Source organism: Brassica napus, chromosome A1, assembly GCF_020379485.1.
Source record: "Brassica napus cultivar Da-Ae chromosome A1, Da-Ae, whole genome shotgun sequence".
Lineage (NCBI taxonomy): Eukaryota > Viridiplantae > Streptophyta > Magnoliopsida > Brassicales > Brassicaceae > Brassica > Brassica napus.
In genome coordinates this window covers 14230616-14252251 of record NC_063434.1, presented here as the reverse complement: position 1 = coordinate 14252251, position 21636 = coordinate 14230616, and the positions used below count along the sequence as shown (strand labels likewise).

The 21636-nt window shown below is 35.9% G+C and overlaps 2 protein-coding genes and 1 pseudogene across 2 annotated transcripts; 1 reads left to right on the top strand and 2 right to left on the bottom strand.

Moving 5' to 3' along the window:
* Window positions 1–16954: 16954 nt before the first annotated feature.
* On the top strand, window positions 16955–17395 carry BNACNNG65480D. The gene has a single exon (XM_013860708.3). The coding sequence runs from the start codon at window positions 17031–17033 to the stop codon at window positions 17268–17270; it is 240 nt and encodes a 79-aa protein (XP_013716162.1). The 5' UTR covers window positions 16955–17030; the 3' UTR covers window positions 17271–17395.
* Window positions 17396–17471: 76 nt separating this feature from the next.
* Window positions 17472–18683, bottom strand: LOC106419866 (annotated as a pseudogene).
* Window positions 18684–18864: 181 nt separating this feature from the next.
* Window positions 18865–21219, bottom strand: LOC106419865 (E2F transcription factor-like E2FE). The gene is made up of 11 exons (XM_013860707.3): window positions 20936–21219; window positions 20803–20870; window positions 20682–20734; window positions 20535–20612; window positions 20401–20454; window positions 20234–20336; window positions 20023–20090; window positions 19838–19910; window positions 19691–19752; window positions 19210–19603; window positions 18865–19128 (listed from the first exon to the last, which is right to left on the bottom strand). Exons 1-11 carry the CDS (start codon window positions 21061–21063, stop codon window positions 19040–19042), a joined length of 1170 nt encoding a protein of 389 aa, XP_013716161.1. The 5' UTR covers window positions 21064–21219; the 3' UTR covers window positions 18865–19039.
* Between the last annotated feature and the right edge of the window lie 417 nt (window positions 21220–21636).

Sequence of the window (21636 nt, the reverse complement as noted above, 5' to 3'; positions counted from 1 at the left end):
CGTATTATAAGGGAGGGTGTGACAAACAACTTTAAATCTATCTATATATATAAAGAAGGATTTCCTCCCTCCTAGTGCTGCCACGTCGTTTGCCACGTCAGAAAATCGAGTCTTCTGGTCGTGACACGTGTCCCGCTTTTCCAAAACGCACCACTTCATTTAAATCACTACGTAATCGGGTTTTGCTGGGCTTTTATCGTCAATTTTGTTTCTTTCATTACGGATCTCTTTAAATGGGCTATATGATTGATTTCGTGGTGGGCTTTAACGTTCAATTATTTTGTGGGCTAGGAAACACATTTTTTTGACTAACCAAACAAAATCTAATAGTTTACCATCTTCAGACTTTCGTCTTCTTCTTCTTCGATGAGTTTTAGAGTTCGTCATTCTATAAACTTGACTAAGTCAAATCCAATGGAGGTTCTAAGTGGTTGCCCGTGTCAAATATTCGTGTTGGATATCTTTGTCAGTCTCTTTCCTGGCGTTTCATCTCCGATTCATTGCTTCTGATACGTTACAGGATTAAGTGGTTCATCACTATTAACAGCTTTCTTTACTCCTTGGACCCAATCCACGATTACTATTCAAAACTTCTCATCTCCCTTCAAGGCGGTGAAAGTTCACCTATAAAAAGGTGTCTCTTCTTCCCATAAAAATCATCCTCAACAATCTTATTACAATCTAAACTTTTTTTTTAAACATAAAATGACTAGCTCATTCTTGCTGATCTGAAGACCGAAAGTTAGAAAGTTAGCCAGAAACCTCAAACATGGTGGCGAACTCATGGGTTTAGATATGCTCCTCCAGGATGCCAAGGTGATTATGTTCTAATAAATCATGTTCATCGTTATTTTTGAACACATCTGCATTTAGATTCATATTTATCAAAACCTTAGCAGTTGCACTTCTCTTTCTCTCACTTCTCTTTCTCTCGGGACAGAAGCATCAAGTACGTCAAGCCTGTCTGACTGCTTCAGCTTTCGTGTCCTCTTTTCCTCATGTAGCTCCACCAAATCCACTCTTTTGATCGGTGGTGGAGAAGGCTAAGTTTGCATCCGGAATGTTTATCTCCGAGCTCCAAGAGTGCACTCTGTCACGACATAGATAGTTAACAACCTCCACAATAGGCTTAGACAGAGATTTTAAGCTATATTTTAGATATTCTGGTATCTATTTTGTTTTCGGGTTTTGGTTTAATAAGTCATATTAGTAGTAATAAATGAATAAATGATAACTGATTTTTAGTGATGGTCTACTAAGTCCATTTTTTAAAAAATCATACATGAATCAAGGTTGTGACTTCTATTTTAATATATAAGATATGTATACTCATAGGATTAACTAATCTAGACTTATCAATACATACAACTTATGTGAAGCAGAGGTTAATTATCGGATGAGTGAGATAATAATTCTTTTCCAAGTTCTGGTTATGGAGAATATCATTATGGATCTAATTAAAAGACAGACTAAGATTTGAGGAAATACAATTTCAACCAGCTTCATAATTTAGCGACATAGTTCTAGACTTCTAGTAGCCACTTTATTTACACCTCGTTCACTTGGATTCGTATTTGTGCTATAAGAATTTTTTTTGACTGAATGTTATATTAAGTGTGCAGAAATATTCAGTAAAATTGTTGATACATATTTATATTTATTCTAAATAACATCTATATTATGTAGATTTAAACATGTGTGATGAGATAACGATGAAAATCATGAAGCTAATACAAACTAGTAGTAAGCCCTGTTCGGAAACTTGCTAGGCGTTCCTCGTACGCTCAGGCAACGTCTAGCGCCGAACGAAAAAATCGAGCGGGGATTAATCGGCGATTTATTTTCCTTATATACTATATACTTGTATAAAGATACAAGAAAGATAGCTTAGTGTAGCGGTTAAGGCTTCCTTTGACATTGAATAACTTGGGTTCGAAGGCCGTCAGAGGTGTTTTTGCTTTTTTTTTTTTATCTTTAACTTAAATGAAGAGCAATTTTGTCATTTATGCGTGGTCTTCCTCATTGCATTATTAGGGTTTCTGCGTTTTGAAGCTCGACGGCTGAGCAATTTTGACGAATTTTAGAGCAAGTAAACTCGTTTTTATTGCTGTTTTTATGCCAATTCAATAAATCTTATGTATATTAGTCGATTTCTAGGCCAAAACAAGCAAAAATTTAAGATTTTTCGAAGATCTGATTTTTTTCACCGAATTACTCAAAATCGCCACGTTTGATGACCGTATAACGTTTTCTAGTAAATAAGATAATGTTACCGTCATTTGTTAATCGTTTATAAGTTAACAAAATGGTAAATAATATTCATATTTACAAAAGAAAATATTTAATTATTTTAATTAATAAAATGCTGGTTTGTAACAATATATGAGAATATTCTATAGCAAAATATCATCAAAAAAATATTAATCTAGTAAAGAAAATTATCTGTTTTTATAACATTGGTAAAGCTAAAAACTATGCCATTGGATGAAACTATTACCGAATTATTTTTGGTCGTATGCATAATATGTACAAGATTCTATATAAAGAAATAAACTAGAGTTGAAGAAGAAAAAAAGTTAAATGTTGTCACAAGGCATTTCTGCCTCTCCATCTCTCTCTCTCGTCATAAATCAAGAGAAAGAAAGACTCAAGGAATAAGATAGGGTTAGAATATTTCTTGGAAGTCCAAAAGAAAAAAAAAAAAAAAAAAAAAAGGAAAGCTAGAAAACATTTTGTTCAAAGTAGTAATGATAAGTTTACTCCACTACCTCTGACTTCCATTCATCCCTCATCATCATTACAACCTCACTTCTTTCTTTTTCTCTGTACCTCCACTTTTTATTCCCAACATCATGATGATAATGATGATGACGATTCCTCATCTTCATCATCATCTTCGTCGTCTTCTTCTACTTCTTTTTTCTCTTCAACTCCCAAGTTCCAGTACCCAAGAGGAAAACATAATCACAGAAATCCAAGATCAAGAATCCCAAGAAAAAGAAGAAGGTGTTGATTATCATCGTCATCAAGATTAGGGTTCACCTAATCTCTCTACTTTTTCTTTTAGATCGATTCGTGACCATCATCATCATCATCTCATATGTTTGTATCGTCATCCACGTGTGCGTACGAGATCCAGTAGGGGAATCAAGCGTCTCGGTCCGATCCTTCGCTTCTTCAAAGCGATCTTCACTCGAAAATCATAAAATCAAGTGTCTTTGTTTACCTCTTTCTTATCTTTGTGTGTTTTTCTTTTGACTTCCTTTTTTTTTTTAAATGTTAAGACTACCTTTGTTCTTCTATTCGCTGTCTCTTCTAGATTTCTCTCTTTTCAATTGGTGTTTCCGTTTGGCTTATTTAAATTTTATAAATATATATGTATCATCACTATGTTCTTCTTCAAATTCTACTCAAGAAATTAAATTCCATACACATGATAGTTGTTAGCATATTGTGAAATCATACCGATTCCTATGTAATCAATTTGCTTGGATCAATGAAATACATCACAAGATGAAACTTGTTTTAACGGAAGGTAATAATTTATTATAGACCATATTATAGAACAACGATTTGTATGCTAATATGTGTGTGTGTCTATATATATATGTGTGTGTGTGTGTGTGTGAGAGAGAGAGAGTCTCTGTGTAAATATGCTGAATTTGTCTGTTAACGAATGATGGTGATAATGTATCATGAATTTTAGAACATTAACCATGTTTCATATCATATACTATATGAATGATATATAGATATCTATATGACTGTTTGACAAAAAAAGCGATCTATATGACTATATGGTAGAGCCTGCCTTGTATCTATACCAATGATCGTGACGATTTGGTACGTGCGGTCAAAGAAACTTATGATGGCTGTGTGACGAAGAAATGTGTACGTATATATATGCATTTACATATAGTCTTCACGATCTATATTTTTGGAGACTATCTATATGTATAAGCAATTGCAAGAATATTCTCGAGACAGCATTTATTTATTGCCTAGATCTAATTTGTTTTTGGAAGAATTGCTAAAACCAATCCAAATAACTCAAATATAAAAGTGTACCTCAATTTCAGTCAAATACAAAATTAACTTAAAGAATAGTAAAAGTAGTATTTAACTCTTATGACTAAACAAAAAAACAGGAATGTAAATTACATTTATGTCATTCGCAAGTCTATACGTAACAGAAAAAAGTCTACATATATGTAGACCTCGTAGTCTACCATATAGATTTATTATGTAGTCTATACCATAATTTGATCTAATAATTATTTTTTTTTTTAAATGTATAAAAAATAATTGTTGTGATAATTTTAATTAATCATCAATATAATTAATGGATAATATGAAATAAATAAATTAAAATTTTATATAATTGAACATTTTAAAGAGTATATACTAATTTGGTAACCATGTGCTAGATAATGTTCATAGTTTAGAAACAAAAGGTTGTAACGTGTTATGTTTTTTAGTGGTAGATTTCTTAGGTTTAGATTTTAGATTGAGATTTTTTTTTTGTTTTACTGACTTAAATTTGCAAATTAATGTTTGATATTTGTGATATTTAATACATTAATTGAGACTATTTCGATTATCAAGCAAGAGTTTGAGATTTGTAGTTTAGGGTTTCGTAAACTCACAATAAAGTTTACTTCACTATAGACGTTGTTTTCAGTCTACTTTAGTTGATTACAAAAAATATTATTTTTAAATTAAATATAGTTTTTTATGAATAAAAATGTGAAATCATATATTATAACTATTTTTAAAAGAATTGGTAAATTATATATTTACATTATTAAACAATAATTTACGAGAAGAATGAATAACAATTTTTTAAAAAAAAAATTACATATTTTTTTAAATACTAAAAGATAAGAGAAAGAACAAAAAAAAATTATTGTAGACTTATAAAATTATAATAGACTTATAAAACCAAAATAATTAAACTTAACCAAAATTAAACCATAAAAGTTTTAACCTAACCATATCAAGTATCCGACGTACAAATACATTTTTTGTGGAATTTGGTAAGAAACACAAAACCTAGCGCTGTTGCTCTCTTTAAGTCTCTAGAACAGGCGATTTCCGGCGGTCTGACCCTATCGAGTTTCTCTTCCTTATTCTCCCACTCGCCATCCTCTCCGAATCACCATCATGACCATCACCACCGTCCTCCCATCCGTCAGCCATATCCACGTTGTCTCCGTCCACCTCGTCACCACCGTTCCTCTCCTCGTCTTCTCCAGTTGTAATCTCTCTCTCTCTCTCTCTCTCTCTCTCTCTCTCTCTCTCTCTCTCTCTCTCTCTCTCTCTCTCTCTCTCTCTCTCTCTCTCTCCCCTTTCTTATACAGTATCAAGAATCTCTTGTCTTATTACTTTGCATCATGAGTCTCAGGAGTGAGGAGAGTGATGAGTCGGAGATGAGCAGCGGCGATGAGGAGACAGAGCTTAACTTCGACTTCCATGGAGTTATGCCGTGTGTGTGTTCGAGCTTTGAGATCAAAGGATGAGATGGACTCTAGTGAGAAGAGAAGGGAGGATATGGATTTGGCTCAGAGACGAGGGAGGAGATGGAGTTGGATTCAAAGATAAGTCTCTTACCCTCTTTCTCAGATTGAGTTTTATTTCTGATTTAATGTATTGATTATGGAGAAAACTGACAGTTTCAAGAATTGTAACCACAGTTTCAGGTACGTTCAGGATTGGCATTGAGAATAACTGCACCAAAACAGCTGAGGACTGAGGACATCGTTGTAAGTGTATACATTTTCTCGATCTATTGTTATTTCGTTGTGTTTGGACAATGTTTTCTTAGTGATTGTTGTTGGATCAAATATTTATAAGCCCATGGCTTTATAAATAACTGAGGAATATGTGAATAGAATTGGGCCATTCAGTGGCCTTAAGAAGTTAAATGAATGAGAAGGGACAGAGTCCCACATCGTGTAAAAGGAGAGGAGTCGTGATGTATATATATGTGCATGTATCATCAGTGTTCAAACGACTCTAGGAGAGAGGATGGCTCCCCACGCGCGCGCCGCCAACGCCGTCCGGCCGGCTCGGCTCGGCTCGGCGTGGGCGTGGGCTTGGGTGGAGGGCCTTTGGCCCGATAAAAACAATTTTTTTTGGACCAAGTTAAGCTCAACGTTTTGCCATTTATTTCGGGACAAAACAGCATACAATTTTATTTAAAACGACAAGTAGTTTGTCTTAAAATTAAAAACGTCATGCATGTTATCTTCTCGAAAAATTTAAAACGAGATAAGAGAGAGTCTTGAGGAAGAAGTTTTGGTACTCAACTTCCCTCGATCTCCGCGAGATTCTCGCCCACGTGCAGCAGCTGTTGCGGGAAGTGGGTCGTCTCCGTCTCTTTAAATTTCGTCTCTCCTCTTCCTTCATTTCTTAACTTTTTCCGTATCAAAATCCAACAGCAAAAATCCCTCTGCGTAAGTCTATTTTGCGAGAGTGTTTCGTAGAGTTTATAGTTCGATAGGGCGATCACGAGTGAGGCGTGATTCGTCTGCCATGGTTTTATCCTGGGACTCTATATTCGTACAGTTCCGTCTCACTAACGGAGCGAATATTTTGAGTTAAGGAAAGAGATCATATCTCGACTCCATGTCTCTTTGCGAATACGATTTCTTATCGTTCTTGTATTCGTCTTTACATTCGTATATTTCCTTAACATCGTTTCTTATTTTATCGTTTATATCAGTCCGGTTTTCCGGCTCTTACAATCTTAACTCAAAATCGCTTTATTTCTAAAGCTCGAATCGGGTTGAAGAACGATTTATAAAAACGGGTTTTGGAACCGTGTTTGCGATTTGCTTTCTAGCACTTCCGCGAAACGTTTTATTCTTATCTGATAACGATGTTTGTGATTTGCTATACGCTTATCCGCGAAACGTTTCTGTGTTATTCTGAAAACGTGTTTGCGATTTGCTTTATAGCACTTCCGCGAAACGTTTCTGTTTTATTTCATTACGATTTGCGGATTGCTTTCTAGCATTTTTGCAAAACGTTTTTGATACATCTTCAAAACAGTCTATAAAATGAATCGTTTCAAGACCGCTTTCTTAAGCGAGTTTGTGAAACATTCTAAGTCTATAAAAATGGTTTCTGCGAACGCTTTTAAGCGAGTTTGCAAAACGTTTTCTCAAGACTATATCGATATGATTTGGTTCAAACACCAAAAATGAACATCGATTTTAGACTATTATTTTCTTTAAAATAATATGTTATTTGTTGAATGGAGTACTAATCCGTTTTTTCATGTTTTCTCTACAGAAAAATGACAAACGATAACAACAACCCCATTGACACCTCGGATGTCATTCAGACTCCACTCAACGCTGCAGCAACTGATGCAACTGGCGTGACAACCGCTGGAAACATCACGGCGTCAACCACTGCAGCAACAACAAGCACTATCCTCCCCCCAGGAAATGCTGCTGATGAAACCACTCGCCGTAGCCTATTTGGTGCTGGTCTTTATCAGACGGGTTCAATTTCAGGAACCGCAAGTGGTCCGGTGGCAGTTCAAACTCCTCCGGCTGTCCCTAGTGTGTTCACTCAAGGACTGATGCCAAACCAGTTTGATGGCAAAGGCTTCAAGACATGGCAGAAGAAGATGTTGTTCTTCCTGACAACGATGAAGCTAGACAAGTTCATCCAGAAGGATAAGCCCATTATGCCTTACGGGATTGATGATGTTCACAGTCTCGCAACTGTAGACATATGGGTGCATTCGGACTTTATCTGCAAAGGCTACATTTTGGGTCGCCTCATTGACCCATTGTACCGTATCTACTGTGAGTTCCCCACGGCGAAAGAACTATGGAGATCACTGGACAAGAAGTACAGAGGTGAGGACGCTGGCTGCCAGAAGTATGTGGTTTCAAAATTCCACGACTTCAAAATGGTGGATTCAAAACCCATCATGGATCAGGTGGAAGCGCTTCAGCTCATTTGCCATGAAATCGCTGCTGAAGGAATGTCTATCTGCGAGACATTCACAACTCTCAGCTTCAATGAAAAGCTTCCTCCAAGCTATGCGGATTTCAAGAACTACTTGAAGCACAAGAAGAAGAAGATGGAGCTCGAGGAGCTCATCATGAGGCTTCAGATGGAATCCAGAAACCGAATTGCTGATAAGGTCACTGCTAAGGAGCACAGTGTCAACATGGCTGAGCACAAAGGCAAAGGAAAGGCACACGCCCATTCTCCTGCCAAGCCTTCCAAAACTGCTGCAGCCTTGAAGGCTTCTGGAAAAAACTTCAAGAACAAAGGCATCGAGATCAATGCGAATGCGAATGTGGAGAAGTTCAAGGGGAAATGTCACTACTGCCACAAAGTGGGGCACAAAACAGTTGAGTGTCGAAAAAAGATCAAGGATGAGAAGGCTCAGGAAAATCTCACTGAGGAGGATCTCGTTGCTGTGGTGACTGAAGCCAACATGGTTGAAAGCAACAACCCCAAGGAATGGTGGTATGACACTGGTGCAACCACCCACATTTGCACCGATAGGGCGATGTTCAGCACCTATCAGAAAAGCAAGACTGAGGAGAAGCTCAAGATGGGAAACACTGCAGTCTCCAAGATTGAAGGACGCGGCAATGTGATTTTGAAGATGACATCTGGACATGAGGTCACTCTGACGAATGTGAAGCATGTGCCTGACATGAGGAAGAACCTGGTCTCGGGAACCTTGCTCAGCAAGAATGGATTCACCACAAGTTTTGAGGCGGATAAGCTCGTGATTAGGAAGAATGGGATGTATTTGGGTAGGGGTTATGTTAAGGGTGGACTTGTCAAGTTGAATGTAATGACAGTCACTCCAAAAGTTGTAGCTCCAAAAGTTTCAATGAATAAGAAAGAGCCAGTTGCTTATTTGGTTGAGTCTTTTAATATATGGCATGAAAGATTAGGCCATGTAGTTCCAAGTCTATACAAAGATTAATGAATTTAAATCTAATTCCTAAATGCAAAACAAGTAAACAAAAATGTGAAGTATGCGTACAGGCTAAGCTCACAAAAACGCCATCACCTCGTGTTGAAAGAACTAATAAACTTCTAGATTTAATTCACACTGATTTATGTGATTTAAAATACTTACAAACTAGAGGTGGTAAAAAGTACTTTGTGACCTTCATAGATGATTGCACAAAATATTGTTATGTTTATTTATTACATAGCAAAGATGAAACCTTAGAAAAATTTAAAGAATTTAAACTCGAGGTTGAAAATCAGCTTAAAACAACTATTAAAGTAGTTAGAAGCGACAGATGATGCGAGTATGATGGTCCGTTCAATGAATTCTGTAAAGAACATGGAATAATCCATCAAACTACAGCTCCTTACTCACCAGAATCTAATGGAGTTGCTGAACGAAAAAATCGAACTCTAAAAGAGATGATGAATGCTATGTTGCAGGAATCTGGGTTACCCCAGAACATGTGGGGGGAAGCGTTGCTTACCACTAATTATATCCTCAACAAAATTCCACACAAAATAACTGGCAAAACTCCATATGAATTATGGAAAGGTAATTTACCTTCGTATAAATACCTCAAAGTGTGGGGGTGCCTGGCAAAAGTTGCGGTACCGCCACCAAAGAAGGTCACTATTGGACCTAAAACAGTGGATTGCATCTTCATCGGATATGCACATAACAGTAATGCTTATCGATTTCTGGTACATAAATCTGAAATATCAGATATTCATGAAAATACAGTCATGGAATCAAGAAATGCATCTTTCTTCGAAAATATTTTTCCATATAGGGAAAAACAAGGTTCAAAACGAACTCGAGAAAAAAGAGACAATGACAAGAACTCAGAAACTGAGACAAACGTCGAGATTCCTATAAATGATATTTCAGAAAATGAAGAAAAAGATGAACCTCGAAGAAGCAAAAGAGCTCGAAAGGAAAAATCTTTTGGAGAAGATTTCCTAATGGCATTTTTAGTAGAAAATGCTCCAAAAACTTTGGCAGAAGCCATGGCTTCACCAGAAGCTCCATTTTGGAACGAAGCTGTCAGGAGTGAATTAGATTCGATTATGCAAAATTATACGTATTACATAATGGATTTACCACCTGGCTGCAAAGCATTAGGGAATAAATGGATAATGACACGCAAACCTGGTGGAAAATACAAGTCTAGGCTTGTAGTTCAAGGATTCCGACAAAAAGAAGGCCTTGACTATTTTGATACATATTCTCCAGTGACAAGAATAACATCAATAAGACTGATGATAGCAATTGCAGCCTTAAGAGACCTAGAAATCCATCAAATGGATGTAAAAACTGCTTTTCTAAATGGTGATTTAGAAGAAGAAATTTACATGAAACAACCTGAAGGTTTTGTCATTCCCGGACAGGAAGACAAAGTATGTCGACTTGTAAAGTCACTTTATGGGCTTAAACAAGCTCCTAAACAATGGCACGAAAAATTTGACAATACAATGATGTCAAATGGTTTCAAAATAAATGAATGTGACAAATGCATATACTACAAAACTACCAAAAATGCGTATGTTTTGCTATGTCTATATGTAGATGATATGCTCATTATTGGAAGCAATAAAGACATTATCAATCAAACAAAGAACATGCTCAAAGGGACATTTGAGATGAAAGACTTGGGATTAGTAGATGTAATTCTCGGGGTTAAAGTCAAAAGAAATTCAAACGGAATTATCTTAACCCAATCTCATTATGCCCAAACAATATTAGAGAGATTTAAAAATTACTCTAATAGTACGGCAAAAACTCCGTTAGATCCCCAAATGCACTTGACAAAGAATTCAGGTGAAGCGGTTTCACAAAACGAGTATGCACGTGTGATGGAAGTCTCATGTACTTGACAAATTGTACTAGACCAGATCTGGCGCATGCAGTAAACGTACTTAGTCGATATACAAGTAATCCAGGTCATACACACTGGAAAGCTATAACGAGGGTACTCAATTACTTGCGCTACACCAAAGATTTTGGGCTTCACTATGGTAAAGAACCAGCAGTTTTAGAAGGATACAGTGATGCTAACTGGATATCAGATTCTAAAAACTCAAAATCCACGAGTGGATATGTCTTTACACTAGGAGGAGCAGCAATATCATGGAAATCTACCAAACAAACAGTGTTAGCCAGATCAACCATGGAATCTGAGTTCATAGCCTTAGACAAAGCAGCAGAAGAAGCTGAATGGCTTAGAAATTTTTTGGAAGATATCCTATGTGGGAGAAACCTGTGCCAGCTATACGCATACATTGTGATAGTCAATCAGCAATAGCTCGGGCTCAGAATAATCTCTACAATGGTAAATCTCGTCACATCAGAAGACGACATAAAACCATTAGACAACTTATCTCAACTGGTGTAATCACAATAGACTACATCAAATCGGCTGACAACCTAGCGGATCCATTTACTAAAAGTTTGCCACGAGATGTTGTTGCTAAATCATCAAAAGGAATGGGTTTAAAGCCTATAACGAATGAGGATGCTTGACTGCAACCCTACCTATCATGACTGGAGATCCCAAGACGTAGGTTCAAAGGGAAAACAAAACCAAACAGAATCTAACCAAAGCACTTGAGACAAAATAGTCTCTTCCCAGCTCCTAAGATGATAAAAGTGCTAACGAATGTGTGAAGGATAAGCATAAGCTTTTAATGATTCCATAGCTTCTAAGCAGAGTATTACTCAATACTTTTCATGGTCGATCACCTAATGAGTGTGAAATGGGGCCGTTTCTAGGAGAATGAATGCAAGGCTATATTCTCTAAGTTCACTCATGAAAACCAGGAATAGTTCAGGGCCACAATGAACACAATAGAGAACTAATTTCTACGAGAAAATGAAGCTGCATTATGCATGTTGTCTCGGTCTACATAAAACACCGGTTGGTTCAAGACATCATGTTCACCTTTTGGTAAAGTAAACCCGACAGATATTAACTATGAGTGGTTCAAGGCTTAAAAATGCCACCAACTCAAACACAGTGAATTTTTCGCAAACACTCTCGATAAGTCTGTCTAGTCTAGTCCAGATTAGAATAAGTATAGTTTTTTAGAGTCTATCGAGTCTGCATTTAGTATGCATATGTTTAGAGTCATTTCTATTCATGTGGGGGATTGTTGGATCAAATATTTATAAGCCCATGGCTTTATAAATAACTGAGGAATATGTGAATAGAATTGGGCCATTCAGTGGCCTTAAGAAGTTAAATGAATGAGAAGGGACAGAGTCCCAAATCGTGTAAAAGCAGAGGAGTCGTGATGTATATATATGTGCATGTATCATCAGTGTTCAAACGACTCTAGGAGAGAGGACGGCTCCCCACGCGCGCCGCCGCCGCTGTCCGGCCGGCTCGGCTCGGCTCGGCGTGGGCGTGGGCTTGGGCTTGGGCTTGGGCTTGGGTGGAGGGCCTTTGGCCCGATAAGAACTATTCTTTTTGGACCAAGTTAAGCTCAACGTTTTGCCATTTATTTCGGGACAAAACAGCATACAATTTTATTTAAAACGACAAGTAGTTTGTCTTAAAATTAAAAACGTCATGCATGTTATCTTCTCGAAAAATTTAAAACGAGATAAGAGAGAGTCTTGAGGAAGAAGTTTTGGTACTCAACTTCCCTCGATCTCCGCGAGATTCTCGCCCACGTGCAGCAGCTGTTGCGGGAAGTGGGTCGTCTCCGTCTCTTTAAATTTCGTCTCTCCTCTTCCTTCATTTCTTAACTTTTTCCGTATCAAAATCCAACAGCAAAAATCCCTCTGCGTAAGTCTATTTTGCGAGAGTGTTTCGTAGAGTTTATAGTTCGATAGGGCGATCACGAGTGAGGCGTGATTCGTCTGCCATGGTTTTATCCTGGGACTCTATATTCGTACAGTTCCGTCTCACTAACGGAGCGAATATTTTGAGTTAAGGAAAGAGATCATATCTCGACTCCATGTCTCTTTGCGAATACGATTTCTTATCGTTCTTGTATTCGTCTTTACATTCGTATATTTCCTTAACATCGTTTCTTATTTTATCGTTTATGTCAGTCCGGTTTTCCGGCTCTTACAATTGTATCTCAGCTGATATAAATCTTTGTATATTCATTGAGAAAACTTTGGGATGCATTAATAGGGATGTGCTTCATTCTCTCGATCACAAGAATAGGGGATGTGATTGATTCTAAGCTGCTCAAAGGTAAAAGGATGTAATTGTATCTATGTTGTTTTTTTGTTTAGCCTCTGAGTGTTTATTGGCATTGACGCACCAATGCCCTTGTTTGTCTCGTTTACTACAGGCTGTATATTATGGTCGCATGACTGAAATACTGGTGCGAAGAGCTTCTTTTCCTGATGAATTCACACGGTTAACAGCCATCATGTGGGTAAGAAGAAAAAAATGCTTCTGCTAGGCTTCTTCTATTTACGTATACGGGTGCTACTTTGACTTTCTAGATCAATATTCTCTAAATATGTGTGTTTAATCTACTTTTGTAGATAAACGAGATTGTCTTAAAGCATGCTTATTATAAGGATCAAGCATGCATGTCACAAGCTACATATTCAGCGATGACCACTTTGGTGATTGTGCAACCACTTTTTTGGCTAGAATTGGAAGATAGATGAAGTTTTTGATAGTTATCATGAGAGAGAATAAGATGTTTGTAGTAGGCATTTGTATTGTACTTTTGTACGAGGTTACATTGTATTGTTCTCTTTGTATCAAACTGATGTATTATGTAATAACTTACATATTCAGCGATGACCACTTTGGTGATTGTGCTTTTGTATCAAACTACCCGTTAGAAAGCAGACTTGTTTAATACAAGTACAACCTTTAAAAAAATACAAAAAAAAATTAAGATCCCCAAGTTTAACATAGGTTCATCGCTTAACACAACTCTAAAACAATTTAATACAAGAGTCGCCCATAAAAATGACTCAAGATCCACAAATTCAACATAAGTTTCACATAACCTCCAATTACAGAACTAGACTTACAAAGACATCTACACTAATTATTTAACTACATAGTCAAACCAAAAAGTTGATAGTTTCATATATAATTATAACAGATTTTCTTTTCAAAATCACTCAAGACCAGTAAGATTAACTTATACTCACTATCGGAAAAAAAATCTTAAAAAAACTTATGAATAATACACAAATTCACATTTTATAGATTTTTCTCTGTAGACTTAATATTTAGTCTACAGAGATGTAGACCGTTCTTTTTAGTTTACTGACTGTCAAGTAGATTTACTCTTTGAGTTGATTTTTGCAATTTCAAATTTTACGAATTACTTTTTATATTTGAAAAAAGTTGTGGTTTTATACAATTAGACTTCCATTTCAGTCTACACTTTAAAAAGATTAGTTTTTGCTATTGACCAAAATTCACCCAGGATTTGACTTTCTGAAGTAGACTTCATATGCAGTCTACATGTTTGAATTTTTTTGAAAGAGGTTAGTTTTGCAATTGACTATGTTTGACTTTCAACAAGTAGATTGAAATGAATGTCTACAAGTGTGTAGACTTCGCGTGAAGTCTCTTTCAAATCCGACGGGTTAGTTTTGCATTTGACCAAAATAAAAAAGTAGACTTTACACGCAGTATGCATTTTTTCTAATATAAAAAGACTGCATATGAAGTCTACAATTTTTTTAAAAATTATTACTTTTTAAACTTTTTAGTCAAAAACAAAACGAACCTATTAAACGAAATCAAAGTTTCGGTCAAATGCAAAACTGACATTTTGTAGACTTCTCGGATAGTCCGATGAAGTCTACTTTGAAAAGTCAAAACTTCGGTCAAATGCAAAACTAACCTCTTTTACGTAGACGTTTTGGCTAATCTTTCAAATTTTTTGTTTTTGTTGTCAAAGGTAAAGACGAAGACTACTGGGAAAGTCTGTGTTACAAAAAAAACATTTGGTAAATTGCAAAACTGACTTGTGTGTTGACAAGTAGACTGTATCGTACGTCTACACAAAGGCATAGACATATAAAACAGTATACTACCATAACACAGATCTGAAAATTGACGAAAATCATGTAAATAGTTTATCTTTTCTAGTGTAAAGCTCGTTTCCAACATTTTCAGCCGTCCAAACTCCAAATATGAGCAAAAAGAAGCATCTTTGACGATTCATTAATGAAGATACTCGAAAATATGAAGTTTGTGATTATGAAAATGAAAGTTATGAGAATTTTTAGATGGAAATGTAGAGGAAATGAAGATTTGTTGGTTTAGAATGAGAAAAAATTGGTTGAAAATTGAATTCTAGAGCTTTAAGAGCTCAAAAATTGTGGTTCATGGTGGTTGAAAAAATTGATTATGATGGCATTATTATAAATAAGAAGAAATGGTTAGGGTGTATTTGAAAATATGAAGTTTGTGATTATGAAAATAAAAGTTACGAGAGTTTTTTATATGGAAATGTAGAGGAAATGGGAGAAAATGAAGATTTGTTGGTTTAGAATGAGAAACAAATGGTTGAAAATTGAATTCTAAAGCTTTAAGAGCTCAAAAATGGTGGTTCATGGTAGCGAAGGAAAAGAGTATGGCTTTTTTTGTGGTAATAGTGGGCGGGTCTCCTTTCGAAGTAAAGGCCTTCACATTCCTAATCTGCCCCACCAACCACGAACGGCTTAGTTTGCCCCAGCTTGGTGAATCCCCGTGCAACGATATAGTTTGTGCGCCCTTTACCGTTCTCGCTCAGTGTTTGCAACGGCTGGGGAGGCAGTCGTAGAAGCGAAGTTTATCGCCACGCCATTCCATCAAATACAACAACAAGCTTCTCTACAAGTTTACTATGCTAGGTAAATCTTAAATACAGTTATTTAACAAACATGTTAATTTTGCAACTGACCTGTTTGATATTTGTACACTGCATATTTTAAGTGAAGTCTTATTTTTCTTTGGAAAAAAAATATGGAATACTTTTGGGTAAGGATACTTTAAGTAAATTAATTTTTCATTTATTCAAATTTTTAACTTCTAAGAATAAATTTCATTGGAAGTCTATAATTAGCAGACTTCACTAAAAATCTCCAAGGGATCAATTTGGAATTTGACCAAAACTTTGATTTTTATCAAACGTAGGTTAAAATTTCATAAATGTTTATGTTTAGATTTCGTATACTGTTTTTAATTAAATTACTTTTTACTTAGTAGATTTCTTCCTTAGTTTTAGACTATACAAAAATAAATAGTAAAAGTAGCTTGATGTTTTATTTGGTTATAAAAGACTAGTTGTGATTTCATTGTCGTTTAAGATATTTTGCATTTTATTAAATAAATATTTTATTTTTTTCCTTATATGAAAAAATAAATAAATAGTCTAGTTTTATAACTAAAATCAAAATTTTGATTATGTTCAAGTAATTAAAATTCTATTAAGTAATATTTTTTTATTTCATAAAAAATATCATTCGACGTGTTTCTAGTGTTATTTTATAATTTAATTATATCTATTTAAGTTTAATATTGATTGTAAAATGCGTTAATTGTATAAGTAATTATATTCACATTAAAGGCTACTGGCTGAAGAAATATATTAATAAGAATATAAATATATTTTACAATTTTTTTAATTTGTATAAAAAAATATGAAAAATGACATTGTGCTTTTTTTTAACGTCTAAATGACATTGTTCATACAGTGGAGGAAGTACCATTTATTGGACTATTTCGTCGCAAGAATTAAGAAATTGTCATTATTACACGCTAATAAGAGATATTCAGTTAACCATAATTTAATTCACAGCTCCGACTGATGAAACGTCAATCAAAATATTTTTGTCAACTATAATAGAAGAAGTAATCTTCATATTTGATGTTGCCAAAAAAAAAAAAATCTTCATATTTGACCAAATAAGAAAGAGAAATAATCTTTTCTCTACCCACCATCTATATATATAAAAACTAAAAATGTAATCACAATTTAATGAATTTAAATAAATACATTTTCTCACCTAATCAAATAAAATCAAATCTCTATCTCTCTCGTCTCAGGAAAATATGGAGAAAAATTCTTGGGCGGATCAATGGGACAACAGCAATCAAGCTTCTGGAAAAACGACAGATGACGGTAAAAGCGGCGGTGGCGCGTCGGGAAAATACAAAGAGAAGGTGGAGGCTGGATTGGGGAAGACGAAAGCGGTGGCGAGTTCCGGGTTGAAGAAAGTCAAGATAGGAACCTCGTTGGGTCTCAATTGGGTCAAAGACAAGTATAACAAAACCACCACCAAGAAGAACTGATGATATTCATCTCCTTTTGTTACATTATTATTACTTTGGATTCGTGTGATCTTTTTATGATTAATGGTGTGAATTGTTTGATTTTGCGAAGATTGAAGTATATTTGAAAACCTTTTTTTATTTAATTTTATTTATTTACACAAAATCATATACTCCATTGGTGTAGCAGTTGGGCTGATAACCAATTTAGATTAATAATACGTGGGGATCTTAATACAAACTTTTGCAATCATATGATGATGATACGCAATCATATATAGTGAAAGCAAAGGACAGTTTCAGGACCATTTGAGTTCATCAGTCCAGAGGGTGATACGGTCAAGGATAAGACTCATGATCAATGCAGTTTCCTCGTATGATTCCTCTCTCACTCCGTGCATTTCAGTTATGGCCGCTTCGAAAGCGTACCATCATCATCATATTTAAAAAAAAAAAAAAAAAAATCAAAACTACAAAATCAGAACATCATCTATATATAATTAGTGTAAGGGAAACTCTACTTTCCAAATTATGCACATCATCATCACAATCAACTACAATATCTATCTTCGAAACGCGATGATAAGCAATCTATAAACCATTACTAGATCATATGAGATTAGCCACATAAACACATTTATGCCATAATATGAATACAATTGCACAGTAACGATTGTCAGAACAAAAAAAAAGAAGCTCTAAGTTTTATCAAACAGGACAGTTGGGAGAATAGATGATAATCGCATAACATAAACTATAATACTAAATGAGAGGAAGCAACACATACAGCCTTTGCAGTCTTAAGCGCAGCCTTGGTTGATATGAGAGTCTCATCGTAAAAAAGAGAGAAGTTAAGAGCAAGCCCCAGTCTTGGTACGTTACGTTAGTGGAAGGCAGATCATTAAGAGCAATAGCCTACATAACAAAAGAAGCATTAGTCAGACAAGACGTTCTCTTATCATTCTACAAGCTAAAGAGCAAGAAAGATAACCTGGGCTGACTTGTACACCTCAAGAGTGCGCTTGACAGCTTTTATCTTTTCAGCTCCAGTCTTGGAATCAGAGAGGTAACGGTGATAGTCTCCCTTCATTTTGAGGTAGAATACTTTGGAGTCAGCCGTGGATGCACTAGGAAGGAGGTGAGAGTCGATAAGGTTGAAAACCCGATCACAAATCTTGGCGATCTCACTCTCAATCTTGACTCTGTGGTCCTTGATAATGGAGACGTTGTTAGTGTTTCCCTTTTTTGTTTCCTTCTTCTCAATAGAGCGGGTGCGCTTCAACGAAGCCCTCCTACCAGCAATCAAATTCTTGTAGGCAATAGACAAGAGGTTCCTCTCTTCTGGAGTGTCCACGGTCTTTGCAACTTTGTCCAAGAATTCAACCATGTCATCATATTTCTCAGCCTCGTCGGCTCACTTGGCCATGTAGATATTCTCTTCCCGGGACGACATCTTTGTACATGTAACCAACTAAAATCATCAAAGACCAACACTGTTGCATAGCAATCCTAAAACAAACCAGCCACGTCATAGAGTAAACAGCAAGCAAAGAAAGATGAGATCTCGTACCTTGGAACCTTTGGATTTTAGGGTTTTTGAATTCGAAGCGGAGTATAAAGGATGTAAGCACTTACTTATATTGGAATTGAAAGAGAAAATAACAAGTGTCATAATGATTTGTTCTAAATTAAATTAAAATAGGGGGAATTTTGTAGACAAACATATTAAGTTATAGACCAAAATAAAATGGTTCACAGGTAAAAGAAGATGAAGAAGAGTAGCTCTAAATCTAATGGTGTTGTGATGGATTCTTCTGGGTGACTTCGCTGTACCATGACTTCCACGCGTCCATGTAATGTCCAAAGAGGTCTTTCAAAACTGAAATTTTGTTCATCAAAAAAAGTTAATTTCATATGTTTTAATATTTTGTCAAAATATCAAATTGATGCGATATGCTACCTTGGTTTTGGTACGAGGGACGGTAATCGGAAACCAGATTCTCCACATCAAAAGCTCTCTTTGAGCTGTCCTCCAGAGGAGCAGTTGGATATGTACCAGTGGCTGGTGCAAAAGGACCAAACTCATAACCTCTTGATCCATGTCTTGATTCGTGAGCATCGAAGATTCTGTTATAAGAACTCTCCGCTATTGCATGGTGTTTCATCTTCAGACTCCTCTCCGTAGCACTGTCATGGGTTTTGCTTCTCTTGACGCTGACGTTTGAAAGATCAGTTCCGAAAACTCGTTTCTTTGATTCGGCTTGCATCATCAAATCGCTGCTCAGAGTGAAAGTAGGCTCACCATTGTATCCTAACCATTTGAAAGCTGGTTTTCTAGAATCTAAGGTGTGAGTCTGTCACCAAGAGAAACATAAAGTAAGGGTAATTTACATCTACAGATCATTGATATGGTTCATGAAACACTGCAGCATTTAGTTTACCTTTTCAATGAGATTCATGGATGACAAGACATTTGCAATATCATAGAGCCGCCTCACTTTGGCTACAGAAGAGTAATCAATTATCTCAAGTGAGTAAGCAAACATAAACAAAAAGAGCCAAAAAGCCACAAAACTAAGATAATTTACTTCTCATTATAGATGTATTGTGGGCATCTCCAAGCAGTAACTTTGCAGCCTCGTCGAGGGAGATGATTGTAGCCTATACATTCAGAAGAATATATATATATATATATATATATATATATATATATAAAGTAACTCAATGGAAACTCTTAGTTGGTAAAAAACAAATATCTAGCTTTCTCACTTACTTGAGAGCAAATAAAGAGCTTGATGAAATTCTGAGTAAGAAGTCCTAAAGATTTCTCTCGACGATTATCTGTCACACATGCATATAACCACCAAAGGAAAAATGTCAGCAAATCAACATTATATCTCATGAATACTATCTCTGTTATTCGGCAAAAAGGTCGGTCCGAGTGCTACAAGATGGCTCTCATTCTAAGTTAGAACAAAAAGTACCAATTTTGGAGGAATCGGGAAGAGATGGCTTTGAGGTATCAGTCTGACTAGTAGAAAGAGGCTGAGAAGAAGACTCTTCCTCATCATCCTCATCATCAGATCCCTGAAATTCAGCAGACCATCATGAAGAGAACAAGTTACAGAGATGCAAATCCAAATTAACCTACTTTGACATTCTCGTTGACATAAAAACGGTGAAAAGTGTCTTTAGCACCTTCTTCCTGCATCATCAGGAACACTATTCAAATCCGCAAAATCAAATAGACACATGTTGAATTCTAGAAGAAGAAAACTAACTAACTTGTAGCTCCTTTAAGGCAGCGGGAATTGCGGCAAATCCTTTCCATGTGTACTGATTCTTAGCTCGTCTTGTTAAAACCTAAAGTTCATAAGAGATGAGATTAAAAAGAAAATGAAAGCAGTGAAGAAAGGAAGGAACAAAACTCACGCCGACACTCTCGAGAACATTAACGATATCATAGATTCTCCGTCTCTCAACTCCTGCAACCAAATTCCAAAATCAATATTCAGATCCTAATCTCACATAGAATAGGGGGCAAAAAAAAAACCTAATTTTGAGGAGGCGTCATCGAGCCCAATCGTTTCGATTCCGTGTCGATTGTAAAGAGCTAAGAAACTGTGGAGGAAGAAGATTAGAAGTAATCAAAGAAGCCAAAACTGTAGAGAAATGTGATTACTGACTTGGTACAAAGAAGGCCCAGGGATTTCTGTTTCCGACTGTAGGAATGGTGAAGAGAGGAAGAAGACCCCGGCATGGAAGACGATGATGATAGCTCCATGTTCGTTTTTTCCGGCGGCAGATCTGACATTTTTTTTTCCCACTAGAGTCGATGGTTTGATTGATTGATTTGGGAGGGATTTAAGAAAATTGGATTCGAAAAATTTGGGGGGGAAGATACGTTAAAACTTTAAAATCTTGAGCGCCAATTTGAATTCTCTCCTCTCTCTCTCTCTCTCTTTTTTTCAGGCTCCTCCTTCCCACGCGCGCACACACGGTTTTTATTGGTTTTTTCAGCCTCCTCCAGCCCATTTAAATGCACATGTTTTTCTAAGATTTAATGTTTTCACTACTTGCATAACCTTTGCCAAATCACGGTCTTAAGTTAATCATAGTATTATGAGTACTCTAAAATGTCGAAAGCAAAGACAAGAAAAATAGTTGATGTATGTGTTGTTCATTAGCTAAGTTAAGCTTTTCATGTTTATTATTTGTAAATTTGTTTTTAATACTTTTGTAATAATGCAATACTGTGGATATCAATTAATTAAATACTAGATTTTGACAGCTCTTAGAAATCGCAGATTTGTTTTTGATTTATTTATATCAATTAATTAAATACTAGATTTTGACAGCGTTTAAAAATCGCGGATTTGTTTTTGTT

Bases quoted from the DNA above. Each gene is read 5' to 3' on its own strand.
- BNACNNG65480D (XM_013860708.3), top strand. From the start codon at position 17,031: ATGGAGAAAAATTCTTGGGCGGATCAATGGGACAACAGCAATCAAGCT.
- LOC106419865 (XM_013860707.3), bottom strand. From the start codon at position 21,063: ATGTCAGATCTGCCGCCGGAAAAAACGAACATGGAGCTATCATCATCG. The intron at 20,735-20,802 runs GTTTTTTTTTTG...ATTTGGTTGCAG, and splicing joins TGACGCCTCCTCAAAATTAG to GAGTTGAGAGACGGAGAATC. The intron at 20,337-20,400 runs GTAGGTTAATTT...GCTGAATTTCAG, and splicing joins ATGTCAACGAGAATGTCAAA to GGATCTGATGATGAGGATGA.